At 45.1% G+C, this 20392-nt stretch overlaps 1 protein-coding gene and 1 long non-coding RNA gene across 2 annotated transcripts in view; one reads left to right on the top strand and one right to left on the bottom strand.

Annotated features, from left to right (window-relative positions):
* The window catches only part of LOC108496056, a 15910-nt gene extending 10423 nt beyond the window's left edge, over window positions 1-5487 (bottom strand). Inside the window, exons 1-2 of the long non-coding RNA XR_001874303.1 lie at window positions 5459-5487; window positions 946-1034 (exon numbers count right to left, since the gene is read on the bottom strand). This is a non-coding gene — a long non-coding RNA (uncharacterized LOC108496056). The remainder of the gene's footprint in view (window positions 1-945; window positions 1035-5458) is intronic.
* A 5916-nt stretch (window positions 5488-11403) lies between these two features.
* Window positions 11404-20392, top strand: part of SLCO5A1 (solute carrier organic anion transporter family member 5A1) — a 75230-nt gene continuing 66241 nt past the window's right edge. Inside the window, exon 1 of the mRNA XM_017812391.1 lies at window positions 11404-12322. Coding sequence (XP_017667880.1) covers window positions 11404-12322 — 919 coding nt within the window. The remainder of the gene's footprint in view (window positions 12323-20392) is intronic.

The raw sequence follows: 20392 nt of genomic DNA, 5'->3' as shown, positions 1-20392 counted from the left end.
TGTGTTGAGAGACAGAAAATTTACCTTACATGTCTGAACAATGCAAAATATTTCAAAATACCGCTAAATTTAAGGATTTAATCTTTCCAAGGATTGCTGGATGATGTGATTTCTTATTCTGCAGGCCCTGCATAAAACCCAGACTGTTACCATCTTTAAACAGTTGAAAATTGCAGAGGTTATTTTGGCTCTTTGCTGTCCAGCCATCCTTCTGGGAGCTATATTTCTCTTCTTGTTTGAACTGTATGCTTGTTGCTGAAATGTAATTGCTGACCCAAGGCCAGCGGGGGATGGGGGTGTCACACTTCTCGGAACAGGACCCCTCTTACCAGGCTCCTACTGGAACCCATGGGGAGTCAAAGACTCACAAAAAGAGGTTTCAGAGGCATGTAGGTTCTTTGTTTCTCAGAAGACAATATAATGGGTTAAAGGTGGTTATAACCTGCAGAATAAGTGTGCCTGGAAAAGGAAATTTTACCACTGAGTTTTGTGGGACCAGGATTTTACCCTTTGACTTTGGATAGCATTTCATCTCTTGGGTGTAGCTAGAAAAAAACTCTTGTTGAATTCAACACTGTCCTTATCTACTAATTCATATAACACAAACCAAAATATCAGTGGGAATTTCTGCTTGCACAATGAGCAGTACAAGAGTTAGCACTGGACACCATATAAGGAGAAAGTTGAAATTCTTGTTGCAACTTGGATTGCCTTCTCCAGTGGTTTTATACAGCTCCACTGAATCTACACCCATTCTTGGAGTTTTCAGCTCTTTCCCTTTATTTGTTACTAGTGTGAGTGTAGTCTCTGTGTATGAGCATGCATGTGTGCACATAAGTAAAAAGCTTTTACTGGTCTTGTCTTTCCTTTGTTGAGTAATATTTCTAAATAAGATTTTTAATACTCAAAGAAATACGCTAACACTGCCCTTGAAGCTTTACTTACTTTGTCTTGTCCTCACGCTGGGAGTAACTGTTCCTTTAGGTAACAGATAGAAAGCCTATTTTCTGACATTTCAGATCCAACAATAGTAGCTGCAGGGGCAACAATGACTAAAAACATTTGAGTGAAAATCTGGTTTATGAACTACATTATAGGCAGAATTTTCTTTTAAAACTATTTACAATTAATTTTACATAGCCATTTTATATGTAAAATTATTCAATTCCATTCACAACAGGTAATGTTGCATATTAAAAGTGGATGCATTGCAATATTTCTTGTACAAACAGAAGCTTTGTCCTCCTGGAACTGAAGGGCTTCGGAGGACTAATAAAGACAATGAGAAACTCAATGTTTGCTCCTGCTGGCAACGGCAGTAGCAGTTCCAGTGATGTCCTATATGAAGTCAAGATTACCATGAGAGCCTTGAGGTCATGTTCTGCAGTGTGTCCTTGTGCACTGCAGAACACCCAGGTCTTTAATGGTCCCTACAGACATCTAATAATAACTTAACAATTAATACAAAGCTTTTTTGTAAATAAGAGAATTCAAGATTACCATCTGGCTGAAGGGAAGGCTGTAGTGTCTGGGTTTGGCTGAGAGGACACATGCTCAGGGGCACACTTGAGTCAACAGCCTTCATACACTGCTCTGTTCATAACGTTTTTGCAAGTTGTATTATTCATCATAGATATAACATACAAAATAACATCTACTTAGTATCCAGGCCAGGACCATGTTGCCAGCTGGAGTGAGTGGAGGAAAAGAGCAGATAAAGCCTCCTACCTCCACAGTGGACTGGAAACTGTATTTGCAGAAGAGCTGAATTTCTCAGCCCCTCTTAAAATTCCACTTCTAGCAATGCCTCACTATTCTGGACAGTATTTCTAATGAAAATCTCCTATCCTACTGCTAGGATTTAACCTGCTAGATAAAGCTAAAATTAGAATAGGTCTTCCCCAAAATGTCATGACAATAAATATTTTACAAGTGTCTGTGACCCTAAGCTGAAGAGCTGCACAAGCCTGGTGTCTTAGCTTAGCTCTTAAAGGTTGTTATCATTTAAAGAAGCACTACAACAGTAACTTTGTTCTTCTTGACAGCAGCTGGATCTGCTGGTAGCTGGATCACACCTGGAGGCAGCAGTAGAGCCTGCAGTATGACACTGAGGGCAGGAAATTCACTGAGGGGGAAAACGGGGCTAGCTTGCTTTTCCTCCTTTGAGAAGGTGTCCTCTCAGGCCACTACATGTCCACCTGTCCCTGGTGATACCCAGGATACACTAGAAACACCAACGCCTGTGGTGTGTAGGACCAATCAGATCAACAGTCACCACAGCTCTGTGCAGGTGCCTCTCACTTCAGCTCCAGTGCAGCAAGGTTCCCCAGTTCCTGCCCAAATGATGAATACTGGATTAAAGTCTGTGTTCATCCTCAGTGGCAGCTAAGTGGCTGGATCTCAGTCCTATGGGTAGAACAAACCCAAAGGTATTTTCCTGAACACAGAGGAATTGCTTTTTCCGTTAACTCAGAAGAAAATTTGGGCCACAGAGGTTAGAGCTCAGGGCAATAGTGGGATAGTTTTTAAATTTACTATTGAATTTCATATATAAGCCTCTATGACTGCCATGCCTAAAAGCTTTCTTGGGTCAGCAGCTACAGAGGCTACTGCTTGCTGAGATGAGCCTTCAGAGTCCCCACATTAAAACCATGTTTTTGTGGACAAAAGGTGAATAATGCTTCAGCATATGGTTCCTCTTAGAGTATTTCCTTCGGTTCTTTTTTCAGCTTTATAATAATAAATACATAACTTTGGGACAATTTTGCATGCATTCCTCTAAGAGATCTGCTAGTTTTATTTGTATAGGGACCCTAAGGATATAAAATATGCCTTGCTGGGCAAATTATTCTTCCTGAAAACCAACAAAGCCCTGCTCTCATATCTGGCCTAAATTTGTTTTGGAGATTGGTTCATGTTTACCAGCTGCTTTCCTGGCTACATTTTTGTATCTCTGCTTTTTACACTGTATTGCTTCAGACTGGGTAATTGTAAGTAGCTCACTACATTCCTTTCTGGTTTTCATATTCTAGGTAGAGAATTTGGTCTAAGTGTGGAGATGTACAGTAGCCTCAGGGCTTTGAAATGGTTTTACCATTCCAGAGGCAGGGAGCAGAAGTCTTATGGACTTAGAGTATAATTCTCCTCATTTCAGCAGTTCTCTCCCTTTTCAGGTCTACTGAAACAGGAGGGAGCTAGTTTCCGTACTGGCAACTGAAGAATGTATTTAATATTCTCAGGTTTACTGAACTGATTATATTGACTCACATTTTACATGGCAGTGTGTTTCATGAGAATCTATTCTCATCACTCTTTCTTGTGTTACTCTTATTTTGTGCTGCCTTTCCCTATATTCATGGCAGTTCAATTACTTTATTGCTACTCACTAATTAAACTTACTCATGATTTTATTGAAAGATATTGGTTCTGAATGATATGCACTTTGCCTGGTCAAATGCTGTTTCTCTTTGTGTGAAGGCAGAAGTGACGATTCTAGGTGGCACATTGCTGACTCCCGTCTGAGATGACTGGCTGGATGACACCTTGGAGCACCAATTCAGACACTAGCAGGGTCCAGAAAGGTGTCTTTGATGTGTTTACTTCTAGACACACAGTAGATTTACTTAGAAGCTGGCAATGGCATTGATTTTTTTCTTGCTCTCTGTTTAATGGCGCATTATAGATTTTGTGGGTTTTTTTGTGTTTTGTACTAAACCCCCTACGTTTTGCAGTTACTGATGTTTGTGGTCAGGCCACACTGTGGCCCACAGCAGACTAAAAGCCTACTGTGTCCTGCTAACTGAGCTCTGGGGATGATGACCCAGGAGTTCCCAGATGTATTTACGTTCCTGTGTACTGACTTTTGGGGAGGATATTTTTACTCAGTGGCTTTTTTCCATGTATCTTCTATTGTGGCACTGATATCTTGTGATTTTGCCAGTGCGTTTTCCCTGAGAGAAACTAATGATCAGGTGGGGGGAAAGAACAATGAGCAAATGTTCTATTTTAATACGGAATTTTGAATTTGCCTATGGGCAAAGAATTCAAACAGATTCAGATAGTTATTTCAAAGTATTTTGACTTTGTCATTTCACATTTAAAACTATCACATATAGAGGCACATAAGTTTAGAGAGAAGAATAATGTTTAAGGATGGTTAATGTCATAATGCATTTATTAGCCAAACATAAATGCATTAGCTTATACATAAACACAGAATCCTTGCCAAAAGGCTGCTGAAAGGTGACACTGAAATAAAGCAGCAGATGCTGAGAAATGAGACCTCTGTGAATGAGAGTGAGAAGGAAATCTGGTTTAGTCTTTATTCATGGCTTTGATCTTGTGTTCAAACGATGCTTTCACAATTTTGGATGAATGTTTATATCATTTTAAAATCAGGATGTAGTAGAGGAACTAGGACTTTTGGGGAAAAAGAATGAAATTACGTAGAAAGGCACAGTACAACTCCCTTCTTCCTCTCCCATGTAAACTGTATGAGTATCTCATGTCTCCTTATTGCCTGATACTTCTGTGGCAGTAGGAAAAAAAGGCTTAAAACCAGAGGTATAGGTCTTATAAAGCATTAAATATGTCTTTGCATATATCATATCTCATCTTATTGCTGCTAGGCTACCACAGTCCTGTATACATTCCTAACAAAGTGTCCTGGTGTTTAATAATCTGGTATGTCTTGCTTGTAAATAACTCAGAAAAAAAGATATCTTTGATGATTAGCTGATGAATTATCTGCCTTTAGATATTTCTTGCTTGGGGCTAGAGTGCAGCACTTAGAGCACCGAGCTGCAGAATGAGTGGTGGCTCAAAGCTGCCCAGAGCCTGTGGTGCTTGAGTGAGGGGTTCCAGCCTGGCTGGCTCCAGAGGGGAGGAAAGGGCTGGCTCCTCTCTGCCTCTGGAGGAAGTCCTCACTGCTTTCCTCAAACCCCAGCCCATATGAAGGTCCTGTGCTGACTCTGAAAGCTTCCTGCATCATCCCTCTTACTTCTGCCCCACTAGACAAATTCCTAGCACAGTCTGATGTGTTGCAAGTTTGGGAATTAGAGCCTCTGCCTGTCCTTGCCTCCTATTTCGTCACTTAGCATTTATCAATATGATCTCCAGAGGTTACTGGTATGTATAAAAAGAAAACCTGTTTTAGCTTCTCCTTGTGTCTTTTATGCTTTATCTTCTTCAGGTTTTTTTTAAATTTTATTTTATTCTTTACACTTCTTATGTATAAAAACTGAAACTTTTTACACTTCAGTTTATTTTCCAAAATTAGAGGTTTTCTGTGTGTACTTGCATAGGAGACAGACATAAATAACTGAAAGTCAGTCCCACATTTTAGATGCTTGCCTAGCTTTTTTAGACCCTCTTAGGCATTGGGCTTTTGCTTGCGAAGGAAAGTCTAATTTTGAACACAACCGTTAAAATTATCTAAAGTAGATTCACTGTAACTTACCTCCTGAGACTTGGTGTCTTCTAAAATGAAACAGGAAGCCCTATAGAACCACCACTATGACAAATATAGGTGGCATGGGCTTTATCTTGCTACTAGGCACCCAGAGGGGAGCCCATATTTATAGGCATGGTGCTGGATTCAGCTCTGCAATGAGCATAGAATGTCAGAAGCCTTCTCTGCCCTACCCTTTGCAGGTGTCCGTATCACCTGTTGCTTCTGACTGATGCAAGCCCCGTTCACTACCTCTCTGTGCCTGGTGGCAGCCAACTGAACCCACGGCTCCCACTGCCCTGGCCCCACTGCAGATCATGGTTCTGCTCCCTGGATGGGAGCACATGACAGAGGGAAGATTGCAGAATAATGTGATCTCAGTGAGGAAAGGTAGTACTTTCTTCTCTGACATGTACAATTTTAATACTGATAGCTCTCACCCCTGAGTTTAACCATTATTTATAACACTGTCTTTCTCTTTTCTTCCTTTCCTTTTCCTCTATAACTTTGTACCTCCCTGGCATATAAAGTTCCTTTATTTCATTCATGAACCTGTAGCTAGCTCTTCCCTGGAGACCTACAAATGTTAAGGTGGATATAGCTCAACAGTATCTGACTGTGGTTAAGCTCATTTCTTTTACTAAATGAGCTCTTTAGTTTAGGATCTGCTGTTATAAGTGCTCTCTCTGACATCTCAAATAAAAATAATAAGCTGTTCTCTCCCAGCAGTGAGCTGCCCTTGGGTGTTCATTAGGATACTAGCTCGGTGAGGGTCCCTGGGGAGTGATACTTCTTGTCCTTTCGCTTTATGCTTCCCAATGCTCACACTCCAGGAGGACCTAAAGCCCATTAGCCTCCTAATGCACATCCTGTTTTGCTTATTGCTTTATTAATACTGGGCTGGGAATGAAGAGCAGATGTTGCCCAAAAATGGCAGCAGCATGAGGGAAAACGGGAAGGAAGACAAGGGTGTCGATTTATTGCATTTGTGGCATTTCATCAAGTGGAAAACCTGGCTAGAAATGTGAAAAACTGAAGGAAAAGCAGAGCTATAAACTCATGCCACCCTTCAGCTGAGTTCTTTCCTCTGTGGGCTGAGGTACCTCGCTGGACATCACCAGCTCCCTGAACTAGCAAGGACACGTAAAGCCTCAAAACTATCACCAGCTAAAGTGTGACCTTAAAAAGATGGCACCTTGGTAGCTCTGCTGCCTTCTCTTCTGAAACTGATCAGCTTAGGAGACCAAGCTGTGAGTTAAGGTCCTGCTCTTCCCCTCTGCTAATGGTTACCATTTCTCTGCCAGGAGGTTGTGTCCCTCAAAGAACAGCAGCCAAGAGGGCTGTGTGAGAGCTCACCACTGCAGCAGGGGCAGCCCATGAGGGAAGGAGGTTGTCAGCCAAGAACTTAGGAACTCCTAAGAGGAAGGGCCTGATTTCACTAGTCCTGACTTTATGTCTTTCACTAACACAGATAAATCAAAAATAGGATGTCAGCCCTTGTCCTTAATCTGGCAAATTGGGAATTATGTTCTTTTGCAGTTGTAGCCATAAACAGACTGGTTTGCAACACCAATTGATTGCTTTGTGCTTGAGGGATACCATGTACTTTAAATTCACTATGGTGAAAATTTAAAAGCAGAAGGTTTGCATAGTAAGTCATATATATTTGTATTTTATTGTGAACTTGGGTACCATTGTTGCACCTTCTGTAATCAACTTGTCAAGTGAAGAGAGTAATAAATAAAGGGCAGGATGCTCATACCAACTGCAGACTACAAATACTCTCTCTGCTCGGCTAACCTGTTATTCAGATCCAAAAGTAAGCAGGGAAGTCAAGTATTTTAGAAGCTGTAGTCAGCTGGAGTAACTTCCCAAAACAAACATCCTCATGTAGTCCTAAGAATAATTTTATCTCTTGACAGGTTTGCCACTGTGGAAAGAATTGAAATTGTGCCTGTTTACAGGCTGTACTGTTTGCAAATGTTGTGAAGGCTGGGAATGCTGTGCCCTTATATTTTCCCATGGGACTGGAGAACATTTTGGTGTATCTATGGTTATTTTGCAATCTCATGAAAATTGTTGATTTTATACAACAACGGTTAGGAATCCTTGTCATAGGAAAGGATTCCAAAACTGATGTAAAAATTATAGAATCATAGAATTGTTGAGGTTGGAAAAGACCTTTAAGATCATCGAGTCCAACCGTTAACCCAGCACTGCCAAGTCCACCATGAAACCATGTCCCAAAAGGCCACATCTACACATCTTTTAAATCCCTCCAGGAATGGTGACTCCACCACTTCCCTGAGCAGTCTATTCCAATGCTTGACAATCCTTTTGGCGAAGAAATTTTTCATAATATCCAGTCTAAACCTCCCCTTGTGCAACTTGAGGCCATTTCCTCTCATCCTATCACTTGTTACTCGGGAGAAGAGACCCACCCCCACCTGGCTACAGCCTCCTTTCAGGTAGTTGTAGACAGTGATAAGGTCTCCCCTAAGCCTCCTTTTTTCCAGGCTGAACACTGCCAGGTCCCTCAGCTGCTTCTCATAAGACTTGTGCTCCAGACGCTTCACTAGATCTGTTTTCCTTCTGTGGACATGCTCCAGCACCTCAATGTTTTTCTCGTAGTGAGGGGCCCCGAACCAGACACAGTACTCGAGGTGCAGACTCATCAGTGCTGAATACAGGGGGATGATGGGTGCCCTGGTCCTGCTAGCCACACTATTCCTGATACAAGCCAGGATGCCATTGGCCTTCTTGGCCACGTGGGCACACTGCCCACTCATGTTTTTCCAGCTGTCAACCAGCACCCCCAGGTCCTTTTCTGTCAGGCAGCTTTCCAGCCACTCTGGCCCAGGCCTGTAGTGCTGCATGGGGTTGTCATGAACCAAGGGCTGAAATCAGCACTCAGGTGCCATACACATGATCCATTAGACTTACAAACTGCAGTTACTGGTTCATGTACTAGTTCAAGTGCAATGGAGTTAATGAAGTTTAATGGGATACTGCCTACCAGGTGAATTACACGTATGTTCTTTGGGATGGCTCAGTGAGATGACTGAGTTGAATTAAAAGCTTGTCCTTGTTGAAATGGGTTATCCTCTCTTCCTCTTTCCCTGTGGACCTCCTCTCTCTTTTTCCCTTTTTTTTTTTTCCAAGTTCTTGTGCTCACATCCTTGGTGAAGTGAATCAGCTCATAAAACTGGCAAAACACGTTTTTCGGTTTTTGGTTGTTTTTTTTTTTTTTTTTTCCTTGGATTGGTTTTCTGCTGCCTCAGTGAGTTTATTCAGCTTACTGAGCATTGAGGTGAGTGCCAGAGCTGCAGTGAAGGAAGCTGTGGCCATGGGGGACTGACAGTAGAAGAAGAAGGAGAGAGGAGCTGCAGTAACAACAAGCTGTGGGATGATGAAATAGAAGAAATTGTGTTAAGGACCTTATGTAGAAAGAAAGAATCACTGAGAAAAGTTTTTCAAGAATCCTTGAAAACCTAACTGAATTGAAGAAAACACTAAAACTACAGGCCTAGACAAGCACTAAACTTGGGGCGCATTATCAACAGGAGAAATGTGGTTGAAAACCAAAGGAAAAAAACCCTATTGTTTTGGCTGTGTTGAGTTTGAGCTGTTTGAGTTACAAGCAAGCACAAAGAGTTATCAAAATACTTCTTGATAATAGCTTAATAAAATTTGAAAATGGTATCCTATAAGACTATCTTATTGATCAAGACTATAAATAAGTAAACAAATGTGGTAAGTAAGTTTTAAACACTTTTTTTAAGGAGTGGAAACAAATCAAAATTAAATCCTCTACCCTGCCAGAAAAGCACTAATTATTCAGAAATGTGTAGAATATTATACTTCTTTGGTGTATTCCTTGGTATTATTTTATGGAAAAGCTTCGGGCAAAAAGAGGAATACCTCAATAGTTCACCCTCTATCAAGCCACAACAAATATAATAATTTGAAGGATTATCTAGACTTATCTTAGTACTAGGGCTTTAAAAAAGGGACTTCAGAGGAAAACAAACCAGTGCAATTCAAGACACTCCACAAACCGAGAGCAGGGGATTAGGAGGAAATTATATGAGGAGGAAACTCCAAACTACTTTTCCCAGGTTTCACGTGTGCTTCCCACTTTTGGAGATGGTTTACATTGGACACAAGACCCCGGACAAATAGGATCATCGAGTGGTCCGGCTATCTATTTTCCTTAAAATAAAATTTTTAAAAAATCAACCCTTAGTTCTTTCTTCTCACTTTTCAGCAGACGCTGTAACTGAGGTCCTGTCTTCCGAATATTTCATTGCCTGTTACACAAAGCGATGCACCACCATCCTAAGCATCCTAAACACCGCCCGGAGCTGCCAACCGTGGTGCTCCACGGACTTTCTCAACCACGGGCGCCGAGTTGCAAGCACTCGGCAGCTCCACGGTTGAGCAAAGGCACCGACCGGGCAGCCCCCCCAAAGCGTGTGCCGCCGCCGGGCTCACCCTCCCGCCAGGACTCCGGAGACTCTGGCGAGAGGGTGTAGCCCGGTTACTGCGGGCCGCCGCTCTGCCCTGTCGGTGCACGTCGCGGGGGGGTCCGGGGTCGCTCCCTGCGCGGGGGCCAGGGGAGGTCGGAGGGCACGGGAGCGCCCGGCGGTATCGCCCGGGCCGGCGCTGCCGCGGGCGCGCCTGCGCTCCGCCACGCCGCCCGAGAGGCGGAGGCGGCCCGGGGGGACCCGGCGTTGGGTGACAGGCGGGGCGGGGGCGCAGGGCCCGGGCCGGCCACCCCCCCCCGCCCCGCGCCGCACGCTCGGTGAGTAGCCCCGTCGTTCTCCTTCGCGGAGAGGGAGGAAGGATCCCGAAGCGCCCCGCCGGCTCCGCTGCCCACCCGCTGCGGGTGGGGAGGGATCCGCCGCCGGGGCGCGGTTGCCCGGGTGCCGCTGCTTCCCCCGCCCGCCCCTCCGCGCGGCCGCAACGAGCAGGAGGCGGCGGGGAGACAAAAGCGGACAAAGGAGGCAAAAGGCGTGTTCCGCTGCCGGGGTAGGGATGTCTGGGCACTGCTCTGCGCTCGGCGGTCCCGGGTGGCAACCGCGCGAGCTGGGGCGGCGGGGTCGGTGCCGGGGTGCCGGCTCTCGGGGTGCCCGCCGCCGCTGCCCGGCTCCAGCTTTGTTACCCTTCCCTCCGCCCGCCGCCGCTCCCCGGGCCGCCGAGTTGTAGCGGAGTATTTATTTCAGCGCATTTATTTTTAGGCTGGAAAATAAAAGGCTTGGCACGGCGACCTTTGGCTGTCGCATCCGGCGCCAAATAAAAGGGTCGCGCTCTGGCCGAGGCCGCCCCAGCTCTTATGTAAATCCATGTGCCGTCCCCAAGGACGCGCGGTTCCCGGGGCGCTGCCGTGATCCACCCCCGCGGGGACGGGGACGACGGGCGCTCCCAGGAGCTCAGCGCAGACCGCGGGGTCGGGCGGGCAGAGCCCGGGGAGGCGGGGAGGGACGGGACCGCTGGGGCGGGCGCCGTTGACCTCCCGTGCTTGCTCTCCGCCCCGCAGATCGGCAGCAATCCCCCGGACCTCTGTCACCAGCGTCGGCGGCGAGGAGAGCGGAGGATGCGGGCGGCGGAGCGGGCGGCGCTGCCCCGCGGCGGGCTGGCTGTCCGCGGGGCCCCGGCGGGCGGCTGCTGAGCCCGGCGGCGCTGGCATGCGGCGGCTGGGAGCGGGAGCCGCCGGCAGCGCGGGCGCCCCGGCGGGCGGGCGGCCCCTCGAGCGAGACTGAGGGTGGATGGAGCCACAAAGGACTTCGGCTGACACGTGCGGCGGGCCGGCTGGCGGCCGCGGCTAGGGCCACCCCCTCCCCTGCCTCCTCCCCTCCTCGCTATGCTGCGCGCCCGCCGGGCCCCTCAGCGCGCTCGACGCACGGCGGCGATGGAGCCGGCCGGGCTCCTGTGAGGCCGCCGCCGGACCCAGCATGGCCTCGGCGGGGACCCCGGCGCAGCGGCGCCCCGGGGCGGAGCGGCCGGCGGCGGGGGGCCGGGCGGAGGCGCCGCGGTGCCGCAGTCTGCCCGCGCTCGGCTCCCCCCTGGCGGCCGGGGGGGGCGGCGGCGGCCCGGGCCCCGCGGCGGGACCGGCTCCCGAGGCCGAGCGGGGCGGGGGCGCCGCAGCCGTGGCCGGGGCTGCCCAGCCGCCCGGCGCCGGCAGCGGGAGCTTCCCCCGAGGGACGGAGCTTGGCCAGCCGGCGGCGCCCGGCCGAGGGGTGTCCCCGGCCCCCCGGCTGCTGCTGCTGCCGCCGCCGCCGGCGCTGCTGCTGGCGGGCCCCCCGGGCAGAGAGTGCCTGCGGGCAGTGCTGGCGGACTCTCGCTTCTTCCTGGTGTGCATGTGCTTCCTGACCTTCATCCAGTCCCTCATGGTCTCCGGCTACCTGAGCAGCGTCATCACCACCATCGAGCGGAGATACAGCCTCAAGAGCTCGGAGTCGGGGCTGCTAGTCAGCTGCTTCGACATCGGGAGCCTGGTGGTGGTGGTCTTCATCAGCTACTTCGGGGGGCGCGGGCGGAGGCCGCTCTGGCTGGCCGTAGGGGGGCTTTTCATTGCTCTGGGGGCTTCACTCTTCTCCTTACCTCACTTCATCTCTCCGCCGTACCAGATCCAGGAACTGAACTCCTCCGTCAGTAACGAGGGCTTGTGCGTGGCTGGCAATGGCACCGCCAAAGAGCAGTGGGACTCGCCGGCCTGTTTCAAGGACTCTGGTGGAAATGACCACTCTCTCTATGTAGCTTTATTCATTTGTGCCCAAATCCTCATTGGCATGGGCTCGACACCCATCTATACCTTGGGACCAACCTACTTAGATGACAATGTCAAGAAAGAAAACGCCTCGCTTTACCTAGGTAAGGCATCTAAGTACTAGGGTGCTTTGAATGCTGAACCTCAGATCTCTCTGACGGACCAGTTGCGGGTACTTCTGCCCTGGTCCTGCGGAACAACGTCTGTGCTAAGCTTTCCTTCTGAAGTGAACGTTTGACGTAAAATTTCCATGCTTTCCTATTTGAAAATTTGTGGACTGGTGAACAGTAGTAACGGGTGAAGCTAATGCAGTGTGCGTAAAAGCAGCTGTAGTCACACCGTCCAGCACAGGGAATGGGACAGCAGAGAGCTTCTCTAATGCTTTTCAGCACTTGGTGTTAGCCGGGGATTTTTTCAGAAAGAAGTGTTACAATTTGCCGTGCCCCTTCAAGTTTTTTAGCTAACACAGAAGCTGTATATTTCTGAATTTTGGTTAATGCCTTTAGCCTAGAGTCTCTATAATGTTAACGTTCAAAAAGCACTTTGAGAGATTCTTGGCATGCTTCATTTTACTTTTCCAGCATTCATTTGGCTTTAACTAGCAATGAATTTTGACTGGCATTGATACATCATCTGGCATCTCAGAAAGAGTTTCAAACCCATTGATAAACCAGCAAGTAAAACCTTCAGGGTTAAAAGCTCAGATGGGGGAGCTCAAGGGGCACAACAAAGTAAGAGTCCAGTCTGGTACATTGTATTCTCATGGCTTTAGGCATGTACAGACAGGTCTACCTGATAGTCTTCCCTGGTGGGAGGAAGGGGTATCTCAGATAACTGCTACTAAACTTTATTGGCGTTTGACCACGATAGTGAACACCATACATTTTTGTTAGTTTGAGTAATATGTAATAAGATTGGCTGCTCTTTGACTTTGCATTAGTATCTTACATGATGATGATGATGAAGAATCTGTAAGATTCTGTAAGATACTAATTCTGTAAGAATCATGTACCCCTTCAAATTGTTTTCAAACAAAGAGAGGCACTTATGGGGTGAGAGAGCTGCCAAGGGGTTTTGGGTGCTCAGCATTACCATTTGCAATTCAGTTTACTTTGGCTTTATAAGAGCCTTGGAGATAGTAATTCCATGTAAAGTAGACATGCATGAAAGTAGTACTCCTGGGCTGTGTGTGTGTAACTACTTTATTAAGCAAACGTTAGTGATCCAGATCAGTATTTTTATTCCTTATGACCTGTTCTTTGGCAGTTTGACTATTCCCTGAACTGTTTTAAAGCCATGCGCAGTCTGTGCAGTGCCTTGAGAAAGCCTGAGGCACTGCTGGTTTTCGGAAGGAGGGAGAGGTATTTACAGCATTGCTGATCTGCCTGATGAAGTATTTGACAAAGTGTTTTCCCTCTCTCATCCCCTCTGAGAAAGGTTAAGTGGTATGGAAATTTAGATTAATCTACTTTTCATACTGCCAACTTTATTGGCAGTATGAAAAAGCAAAGGATCTCCTTACTGAGGTTAGTAATTGTTATTTGGAACAGCAGAGGTGGCTGAAACTTGCAAGTAGGTGATTTCACACAGTCCTCAAAAACATGGGAAAAGAAAGAAAATGGAGAGGCTGCAGGTGAGGAATGAAGGGTAAAAGAGGTGAAGGGTGTGAGAGAAGGAAGTCTTCACCAGAGGGGGAAGCAAGGTCAGTGGAGGGAAATTCTCACTGTGCAGGAAAAACGATAGCTACCACTGACATGCGTCTAGCACAGGAAATCATAATGAAGTGACTCAGGTAACTTTTAATTGCAGCAAAGATCAGCCTTAAAGTTAACAAAGGTAAAAGACACCAGCAGCTGTTAGTAGACTGTATATGACCCTGTACCCGCCAGGCACTGAAGGCAGCTTTGATCTATACTGGGAGTATCCTTGTAGAGTTGAAGTTCATTTTTAGTGATTCAGAAGAGTAAACATGACTACACTCAGCTACAGTGTACATGGAAAATTTGTGGCTGTGATTTGATTGTGACCACAGGGAGAATTAAAATGAACACAAAGCATGTTTAAACATTGAGTAAAAATGTATCATCACCTCCTTTCAGTCTTTAAGCTACTCAGGGCTAGAAGGAATGTTGCCTGCTGTTGGAAATCTTGGTATTATCTTTTTTAAATAGTGTGGAATTCTGAGGAAACCTTTAACTTGTTAATGTTTGAATATTTTTCTTACTTCAGACTTAGGCCAGTGACTTTTTGAGGGGCAGGAGTAAAATCTGAGTTTGTGGGGGAAAAGGAAAAAGAGCATGTGGTTTGTTTGGCACATTGATGTGAGCAAACCTGTTTTTGTTGGAACTTCTCAGTGGTTTGGAATGTTTTGTGTCCTAGAGAAGAGGGATTTGTGGGCAGCGTACAGACCAGCCAGTTGCAGGAATGGGATAGAGGTGGACAGGGCATGGCTCTGCAGGCCAGCCACCTCACATCCTGTGTTATGAAATGCCTGTTTCTCCAGGCAGTATGACTTTATTACTGGGATAAACTATGCAAGTGATGTCAAAATGAAAAATGTATATGTGCGTGTAGGCATGAGCTAACAAAAAGTCTTGGCATGGGCCGTTGGGATCTGAAGTTTTGAAAAGAGGAAAAACCCAGTGAAACAGATCCTATTCACACGGATACAAGTGTCTGAGTGAGGACAATTCACAAAAAAAGCATCCTCTAACACAAAATAGAAGGTCACTAACATGTTTGTTCATAATCATGCTGGTATTGCATTCTAAATTTTCTTCCAAAGAAAAATAAATATATATATTTATATATAAGCATGCACCAAATGTTTCTCCAAGCTGCAGAAATGAAGAGCTTTTTGATCGTGCAACTGTGCCCACTAATAGTAGGTCAGTAAAGCCCCCCTGAGTATCACTAATCCTGATTCTGCAAAAACTCACCTTATGTGGCTGTGGAAGCTATCTTATTTATTTTCCAAGTTAATCCAGCTCAGGGCTTGAGTGGCAATAGCATATCCTCTTAAGTGTAGGCATGCCAGCTCAATGTGGACAGCTGTTTTAACATTCCTGACTGGAAGTCCTGCTCTCAAAAAACATATTTGATGCTTATATGTAGTCTCTTGGCTGCCTACACTTAAGTCCATCTGTCAGAGTGGCATGGTGCCAGTTTACAAGGTGCTATGTTGTTTTTAGTAGGACAAAGGTGCCAAGCAGGGGTATGATTTGGGCTGCCTGCATAGCAATGTGTGAGGTCTTCTGTGGGATGTTTCTTCCTTGTGAAGGCACTGCTACCTCCAGGTTCTCCTGCCCCTTAAAGCTGATGGTACTTTGGTGCCCTGATGCTAACTTTGAGAAAATGTATGGCATCAGGCTTGGAAACAAATCGTGATTGTAACAGATGCCTAGGAAATACAAGAACTGGTTCCCTTAATCACAGATAATCCAAAAGGGAAGTTACACACTTTATGTAAAAACTGGGCAGTCACTAAGTGGTCTTTGTCTTCTCCAAAGTCTCTCCTTTCTGTAAACAGCTGTATGTACTGTGGCATGTCTGTTGTCAGGGCCTGATGTGTGCGGTTTCTCCTTTTAATTATTTATTCAATTAAATTTATTGCAGTTCAATTTGTAGTTGAATTGGACTTCATGAATTTTGTTTTGTACTCTTGAAGGTGTTTCTGCTTCTCGTAAAATGTTACCATTTTAAGCACAGTCTGTTTTTTCTGAACACTGTGTTTTTTTGTAAGGATCCAGTAATTTGTCATGAATGTGATTTACTGGATTTTTAAAAGCAGTTCCTTAATATTTTGTGGCACTTAGAAGTTTTATTAGTGGCATTACTTTGCTGGAATAATTTTTAAATGTTTTTCTTCTCTTGAAAGTGGATTTTGTAATAAAAAAGGAATTCACCTCAAAAATTCACACATAGAAAGGCAATATTAGGTTTTACAGAAATATTGCATTAGTGAAAATATTCAGGAATGGCTTTCACCAGTACCCCCCCAAAATGACTAGTGGATGAATTAGTCATTGTACTAAGGATGTTTTATTTCTGTTTTCAGGATACTGTATGCTGGTTAGGATATGATATGAGAAAGGTGTCTAAGTCAGTTTAATTTCATACAGACTGCCCATAGTTTTGGTGACAAACTGTAATTCCAAAATACAGAGGTAAAGGCTTTATGAGAGAATGGCTGAAAAACTGGATAAACCTGTGCAAATGGGCTTGGTACAGATAATGGCTTGAGAGCCAGGGAAGTAAAATAATTTCCTAAGGTTTTTTCCACTAGTCTAAATATTTAGACTAGTTTCAAAAATACTTTAGACTTCTACTTTGTTTTCATGGGGATCATTTGTTGGTTGCTGTTTCTGGTATTAGGTGAACCATTTCACTGTGACTATATTCTGTTTGCGAAACACCTTCTTACCAATGTTTTACAGATGGATGCTCTGTGTACCTCTCATATCTTTTACAAACTTCCCCAAAGCCTTTATGTATATATATATATATATATATACACACACACATATATATATGTATGTATGTATGGTGAGTTTATTTGTTGTATTTCTGGTGAAATCTACCGCTACATCCACATCCCACTTGGAAGGAGAGGGCAGGAGGAATAGCTACACATACTTAATCAGAAACCCACCACCTCTGCCTTCTGGGTCCCAGGGCAGAGTCCAGCTGCCTGACAAGCTAGATCTCTGTAACATGCCATTGCTTGGATGTTGGCACAGGAAAAACTGCATTTTTGTGCTGCTTTGATTGATTCGTTTTGGTCTGGCCACTTCTGGGGTTACGGATGTCACTGGAGGACAGGAACTGGAGCCTGCAGAGGGCATCAGGTCATCTGTATGGATGCTACAAGATCACTAAGGTTTTCCAAGACAGGATCAACTTTATAGCTGAGCAGGAGGGACCATCTAGAAGCAGTGAAACAGCTGATTAGTGTTTGATTTTATTCTCACCGTTCAGCCTATGACCACTTGTGGTTCACATGGAATATGCTTCCCGCTTCCTGATATCCAGAAAGGCTAGTTTCCTAGGGGCTTTTCTCAGCGTTGATCCCTGTATTTGGTAAACCCTACAGAAATAGTAGATTTATTTTTACAGCATGCCTGTGAGGAGGCAGGATTTTATGAATCAAAAATTGAAGCAAAAGGGCATGTTCACCAATATTTTTTATTGCTTGCTCTATTTTCCTTGCAAAGAGGAAGCATACTGAGCTTATTTCTCAAATACAGGATCTCAGTTTATCTGAGTGAAGGCCACATCTTGTTTTACCCAGAAGCTAACACTGAGACTTGACCCATCAGCAGTCTTTTTTTCTTGTACAAACACATGCTTATTTTGTTTGCACATTCAGCTGGGTAGCACTGGCATAAGGCTGACCTCAGTGTATTCTCGGCTGGATGTAGAGAGCATCTTGGGATGCAGGTGAAGTGACTGCAGGTCTGTTTGTGCATATGAATTATAGTGCTTTCTCACAGAGATGATTTAGCACTCAAAAGATACGGTATTGTGCTTCCCTGGCCTTCTGTAGAATCTTTTGTTAAAATGCTGATCAGGCAGCAGGCATGGTTCCTAGTAATTACTTAAAGTAGCACTGCAGTTTTATTGCCCTTGCCTATAGCTGAGGAAATAGAAAGATAAATTTTAATTTTCTTCTCCACTTTTGTTTCCTACTCCATGGGTGGACTGATATTTTTTTCATACTCTAATCCTAGAGATAATTTTCTAGAGCATTTAGAGAAAATGGGTTTTTTTTGTCGATGGAAGCAGTGTCTACATACAATGGGTATGTCAGGGGTGGGGGCAGCCATAGCTCTGAAGTTTTCTGCCTGTGGGATTTAATGTCATGAGTGATACACCTTCACTTGCTCTGCCATTGTTGTGTCCCTTAAGGGTGCTTTCTGCATCTCTCTTGTTGTGTCCTTGCCATGAGCTATGACATTGTTCACAAGCAGCTGTATTGACAAAGCATCACTTGCAGGAACTGGCAAAATGCACTTCGCCCTTCTTAGGAGTGAGAAGAGACTTAGGCACACACTTCCTTGATTGTCTCTTTCCTTTTATATTAAAGGACAAAAACTGGGTTGGATTCAGGGTTCTAAAACTCACTGAGTTGTTTTCCTTGCTTAGCATTTGTCAAAATGGTTAGCATTTTGTTTCTGAGGCTGACAGTGCCCTTTTTACCTGCTTGACCTTGGGAATAGTGTTTTCTTGGAGAGCAGCTCCCCTCTCTGTTGAGCTCTGCTGCAGGGGTTGTTTTGGGCAGACAGGTGTCTCCACCTGCTGTGGTCCCGGAGCAGCTTGGAATCCTAGACATGAAAGTGGCCTTTAAGTAACAGCTTGTTTGTACCTTCTGCCAGGAACTGAAGGCTTGGGATCTAGTGTCTGATTACCTGGGGGCTGGAAACTTTAGCTGTCTGCTTTCCCTGACTGTTTTCTAAAGAGTCACTGTAACTACTCCTGTTGCAGGTGGATTAGAGATGCTTTGTGTTTCATCCATTTTCCCTTAACTTTCATTCGGTGGCCGCCTCACCTGGGAGGACTTAATTGCTGTGAAAGTGCTTATTCGGTCAAAAGAGAAGGGACTGGATTTCTCTCTACCGTCATTCAAAAATACATGGGTTTCTGTTTCGACTGTGCAGGGAGCACAGGCAATTATATAAATGACCTGCTGTTTCATCCTGAAGGCTAACATCTAATAATTCTGATTTTTAAAGTAGATGAATGGAATTAATCCATGGATTTTTTTAAAAGAATGGAAAAGTATCTCAATCATATTAAACTGTTAAGTCTCATGCTCTCTTTTTAGTTCTATTAAGTCTTTTTTACCCTGATAGCACTTTTAAAACCGTTGTTTCATGTGAAGAATTAACTCGGTTTTCCTTTTTGTTGTTTTAACATGCCTTTCCCATTTATTTTGAAAGCAGTTGAGAAGTTACCATGCAAAAATGGCACATATTTCAGCTGGTCCCCTCTGGCAGTTGTCGCCTCTCTTGACTATAAGGGTCGAAGTAAGTGCTAGCACTGACTTGACTGCTGAGGGATTGAGCATTGTCACGTGGACTCCGAGAGCAGGGCAAGCCAGTTGCCTGCCTTCCTATGAATTGTCTCCAGAGCTATCAGAATTTGAGCTCCAAGTCCAAGGGTGTCTCTGCAACCCCCCTCAGCAGCTACAGGGATGGTGGGACTCATTAGGGTTGTAATTGTAAAGTGCTGAAACAGCACAGTTGGAAGAGGGCAATGTTTTCCCTGGGGAACCTCTAGAAGTAAGGGTTCTGCACAGGGAGCAAAAAACTCTATTGGCATTCTGATTCTTGGTGTCCATGATTTTAGTCAAGCACCTTGGTGCTTTTGCAACTCAGTTGGACAACCTGGGTACATGCGCTGGAGCTAGCAAAGTTATGACAGCAGACAACTCTGCAGTGGGCATGTAGGCTAATTTCACCTGAGTCAGCCACATCCATACCCCAACTCTTCCAAAGTGCCCAGAAAAAAATAAGATATTTCCTATGATCAGGAAGAATATATCAGTGCCTGGCAGCATGGAGACGTATAGGCTCTGTCCTGCATTGCCACTGAACAGTTGGGAGTTTGGGCATCTGTTACACTGTCACAAGGCCAGAAATTCAGACACGCTGCTCAGCATTAATGGGATAGTGAATGAACCTGGGTCTGTCCACTTCTCTTCTGCCACAAGGAATTTGTCCTTACCTGAGAAATCAGGAAGTGTGAACACGAAAACTAGAGTGCTATTTTATGCTGCCATTAGACCCGATAGTCTAATCTGAAAGCACTAACTCTCATGTAGGTAAACAGCTTAATTGGCAGCAAATACAAATTACACCAGTGAAAAGCATTATGCTCTGCTATGAATTACATTTTATGGTGAGTTTGAAGGAGATACTGTTGGAAAAAATATATATATTTTTCCTTGTAATTTGAACAAGTAGATAAAAAAATTATTCAAAGAAAAACAAACTGTGCCGTTCCTCCTAGATTCTCTTCCCCATTTTCAATACAGGTTCCTTTTCATCAGCTTGCTTCCTTTTCATTAGCTTGCCACGATATTTTTTTGAGTGCCCTCACTTTTTTTCTTGCTTATATGGACCTTAACACTTTACTTGCATTGCACCATGCACAGTAGGAACTCAGTCTGAGGT

This window comes from Lepidothrix coronata, unplaced genomic scaffold (genome assembly GCF_001604755.1).
Source record: "Lepidothrix coronata isolate B3197 unplaced genomic scaffold, Lepidothrix_coronata-1.0 Scaffold36, whole genome shotgun sequence".
Taxonomy (NCBI): domain Eukaryota; kingdom Metazoa; phylum Chordata; class Aves; order Passeriformes; family Pipridae; genus Lepidothrix; species Lepidothrix coronata.
The sequence above is the reverse complement of the archived record's forward strand: the minus strand, read 5'-3'. Positions and strand labels throughout refer to the sequence as shown.